The 10,762-nt window shown below is 46.2% G+C and overlaps 1 protein-coding gene across 1 annotated transcript in view; it reads right to left on the bottom strand.

Moving 5' to 3' along the window:
- NAP1L4 (nucleosome assembly protein 1 like 4) overlaps nucleotides 1-8,906 on the bottom strand; it is a 40,741-nt gene extending 31,835 nt beyond the window's left edge. Inside the window, exons 1-3 of the mRNA XM_023537360.1 lie at nucleotides 8,763-8,906; nucleotides 2,734-2,764; nucleotides 1,809-1,867 (exon numbers count right to left, since the gene is read on the bottom strand). Of these exons, the coding sequence (XP_023393128.1) occupies nucleotides 1,809-1,867; nucleotides 2,734-2,747 (73 nt within the window). The 5' untranslated portion in view covers nucleotides 2,748-2,764; nucleotides 8,763-8,906. The remainder of the gene's footprint in view (nucleotides 1-1,808; nucleotides 1,868-2,733; nucleotides 2,765-8,762) is intronic.
- Between the last annotated feature and the right edge of the window lie 1,856 nt (nucleotides 8,907-10,762).

Here is a 10,762-nt window from a genome sequence, read left to right as displayed (position 1 = left end):
CAGGGCCAGACTTCCACGCGTTCCTTGGCTTCACCATCACCTACCGTGTCCCCCTGCCCAAACCTGCCTACCCCAGAGAGTGTGCCCTGACCACACCCCCACCCGAGTCACTTGCCTCCGCCATGCTGCCTTCGCAGCTCACACTCATCTGTACTGTTTCCCAGGAGGGAAGCGGGGCCCCCCTCCCCTCCACTGTAAATGCAGAGCGGCCCGCTCCCCTCGCACCTGCACAGAAACCCAAGCTTAGCGCCCTGGCCGGACTCAACAGGTGGGTCCTGCCTGGGAGCCCTGCCCGCCCTTTTGTAACAAGTGACAGGGGCCAGCAAGAATAAGATTTTAACTGCAAACAGCCACTAACATGAAACACTGTGTTTAATGTACGTAACTGTGTGTGTGTGAAACCACACACTACGTGTACACAGACGCACATTGCGGCCTAGAAACAATGACACCTGGCATCTGCATTTTGGTTTTTAAATCTCTTTCCCCACCAAAACGAAACAAAACAAAACAGGGTCCCGGGATGAATGATCAAGTCCAGGTCCGGGGCAAGGGAAGTTCAAGGGAAAATGGAACACCGCTGTGTCACAAAGCTACTCAAAGAAAGAGCTCGCAACTGACGGGGACAGAGCAGAAGGACGCAGAAGGCAGATTCTGTGAAGGGCCCTCCACGGGTCAAATGGGACAATTTGCACGCCCTCCACGGGTCAAATGGGACAATTTGCACACCAAAAAGAGTGATGGTAATGAATAAAACGAGGAACGAACGACTAGGCCGGGTGTCCCCAGTGACGCTGAGAGGGGAAGAGGACGCCGTCTGCTCTGACAGGCCGTGTGCGGGGCCGGCAGAAGGAGAAAGCACCTCTGCAGCCACCGCTCACTGCGGGCTCGGCGAGGACCATCGACGGGCGTGGAAAGCACCATGTGAACGTCTCGTGGAGAACACGATATCCACAGGGGACCAGGCAGTTCACGTCCTAACAGGACCCTTATGTGGCGAGGTCTGGCAGACGGTCTCAACCAAGTCACAGATCTCAGTACCCTGTCACGCGTCTAGTCATTTCCCACTACACCCGGTCACCTATGTGGCCGTCTTGCCAAAATGTCTGCCCTGAATCGGAGGAGGAAACCAGCAGACAATGCGGAGCGTGGGTGTGCACTGGACAGCTGGGCAGAGCCCGCAGGCGTGTCACTGCACCAAGGGTGAGAAGGTGGGCGATGACTCTACGACAACAGAGGACAGAACCGCATGCAACGCCGGACCGCGGGCTAGTCCGGGACCTGGGTGCGGGGTGAGCACGACTGCACGTCAGCCGACGCTGCCCCAGCAACGGCAACGTACCGGGCGTGGTAATGGCTCGTGGTGGTGAGAATTCATCCTGGGTTTTAGGAAATTTACACTAAACTGTTTTAGGGGCTTTTTGCCAGCATATCCTCAACTTGCTTTCACAGAGTTCGGGGGGAAAAAAGTATAGATTTCAAAAGAGAGGGAAAAAATGCAGCTATGAATTTATGGACAAAATATGACATCCGGGCTCTGCTTCAGAGCCGGGAAGAGAAGCGGGGGCTGCTCATCGACTCGGACGCTGAGACTGAGGCGCGCCCTGTGCTGTCCCCGTCGCTTCTGCAGTCTGAACTTCCTATAATGGAAACTTATAAAATGAAGCACTAACTTTCCTTTTTAATTACTCTCACTTTCCCTGAAATCTGTGAGTAATCCTCTGCTTGTATTATAAAAGGTTCGAGAGCAGGAGACCCACACTCTGCACACGAACGCCCCAGTTACCTCCCACGCGCACCGAACTGACCTGAAGTACTGGCATTTTTAGCAGCTTCCAAGGAATCCGAAGGAACCCCATCTGAAAAACTAGAACATGTTTAAAAAAGTATTATTGTAAACAAAGTGCTGAAGAGAAATACCACAAAGGCATTCTTATTTACAGTATTAAGAGGTATCTCAACAGTGACTTTGGATTTGGTCGGTAGAGTACTATGGACACACGTGTTACATATGAGACACTTTATTTAAAAAACTCTACTACTTAACACCTCCTACCCTACACGCCACCCCACATAGCTCTTAATTTCCAACTCTGGCCAAAGCTGCTTAATTTTCATTTCTACAAATTCTTCCCTCAAAAAATCTGCTCTCCCTGCTCTCACGCCAAACCCACTATTCAACCAAAAAGCATGCCATTGCTAAAGAGATCAAAGAAAAGCCACCTTCCCAAGTTGTGACGGCACAGTGCCCACGGTGACTCTAAGCTAGCTAGACAACATCTCTAAAAACAACTACACTTGACAAAAATAGGTCTAACATTTTTTTCAGAATGCCTGGACACACCTCCCTCACCCAAAATAAACCACATAAAACACTATACACAACCAAATGTGACATTTGGAATAATCCACAAAACAAGATCTTTCACTTGACCACACACAGGAGGCTGCAGGCTGTTAGGACGGTGTTAAGTCAATCATGTGACTTTACCACAGCGTGTAAAAAGCCAGAAGAACAAAATGATCACTTCCCACAAAAGGTTTTAAGTATCAATATTTTGAGACACATTTCACATCAGAAGCAATTTCTTCATGGGCTCAAATACACAGGACAAAAAAAAAAAAAGAAAAAAAAGCCATCAGCTGGAGCTTCTACTGATGTTGACTAAAATATGGCTTGGCACTTGCTCATCAACTAAAATTTAAACTCCAACGAAGTCCATTTTAGCTTACCTGTTATCTGCCATCTGAATGTTTTTATCTCCTACAAATTAAAGAAGAGTTGTAACAATTAACATTACTAACATTCACAAACAAAAAAATGCATCACATGTACTCTTTTTCCCAGTGTTGTCTACAGGAATGAGGCTCTCCTAAGAGGGGCAAGAGGGGACTTCCTGGGTGATGGGAACGTCCTGGATCTTGAACGGGGTATTGGTTACCTGGATGTACATACCTGTCAAAACTCATCAATTACAGTTAGGATCTGTACATTTCAATGTGTGCACATTTTACTCATAAATATTTCTTTTGTTGCTACTAAAACGATCAGACTTCAGAATAAGATCAATTCTAATTTGCCTTATCTCTGTAATAAGTTTTAGCAACAGGAATATATATTTATGCTAGACTAATTAATTTTAGAGCAATCCAAAGTATTTACTGGTGTTTATACTCTCTTTCAAACTCTAACTCAGAGGATGATTTTAAAATTCTATTATTTATTCTGTATGTTCTCTAACTACTACACTGAAGATGTGGTGCATATGTAAAAACATGTAATACGCTCCATATGATCCCACTTTTACAAGACACAGATTAAAAAAAGTTCATCTCTAGATCAGGTGACTTATCCCTATAAATACTAATGGTGGGTTCTAGAGCATTTGCTTCTTAAAAAGAACTGACATATGAAATTTCAAAACCCTATCTAAACGCGCAGAAGAGTCCTTAAAAGAAAACTAGTGTAGAGGTTTGATGAAGTTCCTCAACTTTAGATGCTGTAAATACACTTCAGAGTCTCTCTGAAGGATTGTCCCAACAGGTCAATGTTTCCCTTGGAGGTATCAGAGCAAAGTCCAAACCCCTCAATCACAATGCTTTAGGGTAAAACGAAAAAAACTCCGTATTTAAGAAAAACAGCTCCAACTGGAACTGATCTGCGACCGTCTTGCACTTAACTCAGTAGCATTTTTCTTACGTTATTTGTTATTTATTAAGTTAAAATTTAAAATACTATGTAAATGTTACACTGTCTTTCTCAAAGAGCTAAATGATTTCAGGAAGCAGATGAGAACCATAAGGGAAAAAAATGCAATGCATCCTACAATGGCTGGCCATACCCACACCACCCTGCCAGTTCGGAACGCACAGTCAGCCAAGTCGGTGAAGGGTTTGAAAACCCTTCAAGGATCCCCATCACCTTCTGCTGAGTCCAAAGTCAGGCCACACAAAAATCTGAGTTCCTACACTTTCTAGTTCTGCCTGCCACATCTCGTTCCCAACTCACGCTCCCGTGTAGTTTGCAACGTGCATACAACTGCAATCATAGTACTCAAGCTTATATTCTGCTTTGCCACGTCATAAATGCAACACGTAAGACAGGAAGGTCTTCAAAATAACATCTGATGACAACATTCTTAGACCTAATATACTTACCATTTACCACTGGTTCGACACTGAGGGTTCCCCTCCTGTGTCTTTGATAACATCCATGTTTATACGGACGTTAATTCACATGGCTGTCCGTTTATACGCCTTCCCATCCCCAAGTTATCCTTTGCTTAGGACAGGAGAACTGTGATAGTAGGCTGCCTACTGTCATGCTGGTCACCCACGAACCCCAACTACGACATGGCTATGTAATTAAAGCCCACTGTCTAACCAATGCATCCAGCAGTACCTCCCCAGACCAGACCATACACACCCCAACTGCTGGGAGGAACCTGCTCTCTCCTGAGGCAGCTGTCACTGCCGGCTTAAAGGACAGACTCCAGATTTCATCCATCAGTAACAACAAAGCCACACACCTAATCCCAGTACCTAACTGGCAAGGCACCTATGTGACAGGCACTTGATTACATTTTATGCCCATGCCAACACTACCAGGGAGGGAGCATCAACAGGGTATTAGGAGGGGACACTGAGACTGGAAAAGGCGATAGGCCTAAGCCAAGGCCACGTCGCTAGTAAGATGTGGACTTGGGCTTCTGTCAACCTATAAGAAAGGTGGTAAACTGAGGGGGCCTGAGTGCCCAGACCTCTAGTTTATTTGGGAGCAGCAGGAGTGCATTACGGGACCCGCAAACTGCAGCAACTGGGCATCCACTAAGGTTAAGGACAGATCGGCCTTGTGGGGAGAGGGCCAAAGGGGTCGATCCAATTAGGGGTCAAGCAGCAAGCTCACTGGTGGATGGGGGAGACCCTTGGTGGACATTCATTAGTCAGAGGATAAGTTTCAATCTCCTGTAAACCAAGCATTTCCAAGACACCAATCTCACAGTCTCTGAGTTTCAACTTTGAGGGCACACGCGTGAGATGCTCCATCTCACATCCTTGTCCCGTTTTAGACTAAACCCTCTCACATGCCCCCTCTAATCAAGGTCTCTTGCAGAAAGCATCGCTGATCAACCCTGCTGTAACGGGGAGCTTGCTCGGAGGCCTCATCAGGACAAAGGATCGAGAAATGAGGCCTCTCAGCTGCGTCCCTCCGCTATGGTCACTTCTATTTCCAGTGGAGCTCCAGGAAAACACCTTGGAAAGAAAAAGAAGTGCATTTTGTACATGCGTCTGGGAGGAAGGCACTGGCCTGCGGGTCCAAGACAGGAGAAATTTAACGGGGAGGATGACACCCAGGGACGGATGACCAAAATAGCTATGGACACTTTTCAACCAGCTCCAGCTGCCTATACTTAAAAAGGTCGAAAGTGTTCCAGGTCCCTGGGGCTTGGCCTAGTTCCGGTAACAGTCTGATAGTATTTTTCATCACTTTTGGTTCTCGTGTTATGTCCCCCAATTTGTTAACGTAACGACAGCATCCTGGCCCCCAAGCAGAGAATAAGTCCCTCCGTCTAGGCGGCGAGGAGGTTCGGGGCTCAGTGTGTCCAGGAGCACTCCTGCTGGGCTGGCTGGCCACGCCTGCTGATATCTCAAAGCTGTAACAAAAGCAATGAAGGCAGGAGCCACGGCCTAGGGAGATTCTGAACTGCTGGTTCAGGTTCTGCTGCTCCAACCCAAGGGACAAGACTCGGGTCGGGGCATACCCCAATGACTTTCTATCTACGAGGGGGTATTTGTGAGTGTCCACCCCAAACAGCATCCATCCCAACCCTTTTAAGCTGGCAAGAGAACCACTGAAGCTGGGTGCACAAGGTTTGTCTGGTACCACCCTTCTGAGGACAGTGGTCAGGTCCCTAGCTCATGTTCATTACAAATGTTATTAACTCTGGAGCAAATTCAACAATAAGTAAGGTTGGCAGAATCAGAAAAGCTTTGTCAGGTGGGAACCAAGGGGTACATCACAGCCAGAACTGAAGGCAACGAGGAGCCAGAGAAAGGACAGCTCCACTTGTAAGCAGCATGACCTGGTCAAGCGACACGAAATCGGGCAAAGGGGGAGGTTATGCGGGCCTCAGGTGGGCATCTTGGGAAAGCCATCTACTACCGACGTCCTCTGCTTTAGTGCTTGGAGATTTTTAGCTCTAAGTCACCAGATGGGGACCATGTCCACTCAGGTTTCGGGGTCTTTTTTACACGGCACGCATGAATCCAGGAATGTGTCTCCTGGAGCTTGATGGCACAGGGGTTAGTCAGGGACGCTTCCAAAGAGGTGTCCAGCAGACAAGGGTCTCCAGGCTGCAGTGAGATGTGATGTCACCTCTCAGGGACATGCTGTGCAAAGGCTGTGCCACAACAACGTGGCTGTTCTCAGTGGATCTAATTAGATTACTGCAAAACTGGAACAAGCAGATGCCCTTTATCAGCTGCAGGTCAAACGAAGCCAGGGTGAAACGCACGGTGATTTCAAAGGCGAGTGCTGACGAGGCACGAATGGAGCACAGCTAACATGGTGCAGAGCCAGCGGCAGTACTTTTGACCAAAATATTTGGAGTTTCAACTAATTCGGCCACTCGATCTTTGTAATTCCACTTGAATTCTGGACCAGTCCTGAAGACAGGATGGCAAGCAGTGGGAATGGCCACAAGGCACAGACCTATCCAAGTACTTGGCCGGTGAAGTGGGCCTCCTGGTCGCTATGGAGCTCCTGGGTGGCCCCACTATGTGGGAATCTTTCCTAAAAGGACGTTAGCTACAAAAGAGGTGGTCATCTTTCCACACGGAAATGCTTCAGTCCAATGTAAAAACAGAAACAGCATCATTAGAACACATTTACATTCACGAGGCAGGGCAATTACACGAAATCTGTATGCCAGACCCTGAATGGTCCACTGGGTAAATTAAAATGTCCCAGGGTGGTACAAATAGGCTCCCCTGGGTTGAATTTCAGATAGTCTGGAGCAAGCAAGAGAAGCACTTTTAGTAGCCTTGCTAATGTTTTCCACTGATACTGATGCATAAATGCTGCCATTTTCTCAGTGGGCCAATGGTTTAATTCGTGTCTGGTGGTCAATAAAGGAAGTTTTAGATTGAATGGAAGGACTGGCTTATTACTGGGTCCAAGCCAGAGCCCTTTTCTTTGTGGTTCCAAGCAAGAGCCTTTAGATTTCCGATTCTGTGTTCTTCCTGGGGCCAGCTGCTGCTCGTCCCTGGTTAGTTCTCTTGGGTCCTCACCAGGGGAGTAGCCTTTTGGACCATGACAGAGTTCTGGTCCGTGGATCTCCTAAGAGTGGCATTTCTTGCAAAGGTATCAGCGAGGTGCCTTCTTTTGGCTTCCAGAATTTCTGCAGTAATAACGTGGTCCTGCAAGGTGGATTTGCTTTTGGCATCTCCATCTGTTGGAGTTGGGGCATCAAAATCTTGGTTGTCTTTCTTTCGGTGTCATCTTCCGGGATGTGAGCCGACTCATCGGCCAGGGTGGACACGGTCTCTTACTGTATACAAGTTCTTTTGACTTAACAAGATATAAGTCTTTGTTTAAGCCATTTATAAATTAAAAGCCACCTGGGCGGATTCCACATCTACAGAAACTTGGAATTTCCTTAACGACGACCTGGAGTCTGCTGCGATGTCATGGAGAGACGCAGCAGGCTTCGGGTGCCGAATCTCATCCTAGCCCCCGGGCTTGGGGAAGGCTCTAGGGCAGCCACATGGAGCCTTTTGGCTATGTCGTGAGCTTGACTGTATGAAAGGGTTGGTGGCTGCTTTAGTTTAAACCCTAGAGGTTGTTGGGAGTTTTCCCAACTGGCAGTTCTAATCCAGTGCTGGGCTTAATCTTCTCCAAGTATGTGGATTAACTGATGAGAGATCGGAGAGACCAGGCCAGTAAGTCAGGGTTACTATTTAATTTCTCAGCAAATCTATGGGATCTCCAGTTACCTTGGGAAAGTCCTTCCGTACAGCCCTAAGCTTGGCTTTTGTCCATGTGTGTAGGAAATCTGGGGTGGTTTGGTAGGATCCTCACAAGGTCTAATTTTGAAAGAGACAGTCTTAAGGAGCTTGGTTGGTGGTTTCAGTAAAAGGCAGAAAAGGAAGTTCAGATGGAGGGAGGAGTAGGCGGTGGCAGAGAGGAGGTGGAGCAGGAGAGATCTCAGCTTGCACCAAGAGCCCTCTGCTGGGGTTTTTTAAATCCATCTTTAGTTGTCTGCTTTAGTCAATTTGGAAACAGAACTTTGTAAGGAAACAATTTCAGAATCCTGAACCTGCTTAGAAGCTTCCAGAAATGAATGAAAACACCTATCCCATTTGAATTGTTTAATCTTGAGGAGATCCAAGGTTCTCCATAATGGCCGCTGAAGTTCTATGTTATGCTTCGTAAGACTGGTCCATTTAGTACAAATGTGCATGAGGAAAGACTGCAATTTATGAACATATAATTGGCTGGGGTTTCTGAAGTGGGGCCACTCTCAGAACATTTAGATGACTGGGATCTCATTACCGAATTCAGAAGAGTACAGCTGACCCTTAAACAACACAGGATTTGAGGATGCTGACTACCCGCACAATTGAAAACCCACACGTAACTTAAGTCGGCCCTCCATATACACAGTCTCAACTGTGGATAGAACAGACAGCTGGCCCTTGAACAGCCCAGGTGTGAATGGTGCCGTTCAAACCTGTGTTATTCAGGGGTCACCTGTGCTCACCAGAAGGACAAACTGTCCCTTCCTAGATCTGGAATAAAGTCGGAGAGCTCGAGATCCGAGGGGCACCTCACTCAATCCCCGGGGTCGTTGTTCCTTGGTGGTGGGTGCCTTCGGATCCCACTTCTGACACCATGTAATGTCAACCTAAAAAAGAGGAGGTAAACTGAGGGGGGCTTGAGTGCCCAGAACTCGAGTTTATTCAGGAGCAGCACAAGAACTGTATTTCAGGACACACAAACTACAGCACCAGCGCGTCTGCTAAAGGTCAAGGACAGGTCGCCCTCATGGACAGAGTACCAACGAGGCCAATACAATCAGGGTCCATGCGGTAGGTTCACTGGCTCATGGATGGGGGTAGATTCCTGGCAAACACTCATTAGTCAGAGGATAAGTTTCAATCTCTTGTAAATCAAGCATTTCCAAGACATCAGTCTCACGGTCTTTAAGTTTCAATTTTCTGAGGGCACGCATGAGATTTTCCATCTTATATCCTTCGTTCCATTTTAGATCACAATCCTCTCACGTTTCAAATCTAGATGCTTCTGACCTTTCCTGACCACCACCACCTGCTCAATTAAGGATTTTTGTTGCTGCTGCTGGAACAGATGGCAATCAATAGCTCAGTCAGGGTAAGGAGCCTACAGTCCAGCAGCGTTTCTAAGAGAGCCACTGTTTAGAAATGCTGTGAAAATACTCCTTCTATCCTGTTCATTATGTTGTCCCAAGGCCTGAAACAGTGACTGGCACAATAAATATCTGCTGAATGAATAAAGAGCCTATCGAGCCTATTGCAAGACACAGGCCAAAGAAGTTTGCCTTCCCATGCAATGACACCACTCCAACTTAATAAATCCCACTGATACAATGATCCACTTAATTTCCATCCGCGTGAAGCCATATACTATTTAATTCTATTGTTGGTGACACGATGGCAAAGCAGTTATGTTAAACTTGACATAAAGTTCTCTAAAAAAAAAAGAAAAGAAAAAAGCTCAATCCAGTATACAAAGAGAAAAACAAATGAAATAATGAGTTTAAAGCAATGGGAATACAATAACAAATGCAGAACTCAAAGTGTAGGACAAAGGAGACACGCAATAAATAATGTTTTGATTTGGGTTTGAATCCTATCCCTATCATTTCCTAGCTATGTACTCTCAGTTTCAACATCCCTTAACTAGGAAAGCACTTCCCGGAGACGTGTTGCAAAGACAGACTTACACGTGTAAAGCATCGAGCACATAACCTAATCTAGGTCTTTTTCCACTTTCCTAACTGCAATTTGCTTACTGATCGATGTATCTATTGCTTGCTGTGAAACTAACAAATTGAGTTATTTTAAACAACGCTTCCTACATCTAAGGAAAAACAGAGTGAGGACATATTATAAACAAGCCAGAGTTCATTTAGTCGAGCTTCATCAAAACAAACTATTTGCTTTTGTTCAGCAATCCCTACTTCAGTTAAACTAGAAAGCTATAAGGAACTTCCAAATTTGCGGGTGTGAGAGCGGCTCCCCGTGTGCCCTGAATGCTGGCGTGCTGCCTTCAACGCCGACCTCGTGAAAGCGCATCCCCAAACCTCGTCAGAAGGCTCTCCTGCTTCTCAAAGGCAGCGGGTTAAAATATGAGAGGGACGCAGTGCAAAAGAATGCCATAGTGCTGGTTCCCTCCCAAGGTCAAAAACTTTGATCCCACAATTCTCAACGTTAATTGGCATGCAAGTTTCTATGATTACACAAATGAATGTTTTGTTTTCATTTATATAAGATATCTCCCAGTCCTGATTATGGATTAACTTATTTTTATACCAAACAATAAAACCGTTCTCATGGGAAAATTTAAGAAAACTTTTGTGGCAAACTACCTAACTCGACTTTAAATTCCTGATTTTAAACTGAAAACATTTAGTCTATAGCTAATCATACTGTTTCAAATTGGGCCACTCTTGAGAGAGGAGAAGGTGGTATAAGCTGGGGAGTAGAGCTGCCCCTCACATAA

The sequence above is a fragment of the Pteropus vampyrus genome, unplaced genomic scaffold, assembly GCF_000151845.1.
Source record: "Pteropus vampyrus isolate Shadow unplaced genomic scaffold, Pvam_2.0 Scaffold187, whole genome shotgun sequence".
In the NCBI taxonomy this organism is placed as follows: Eukaryota; Metazoa; Chordata; class Mammalia; order Chiroptera; family Pteropodidae; genus Pteropus; species Pteropus vampyrus.
Note: the sequence above shows the minus strand (reverse complement) of the source record. Positions and strands in the feature narration are given on the sequence as shown.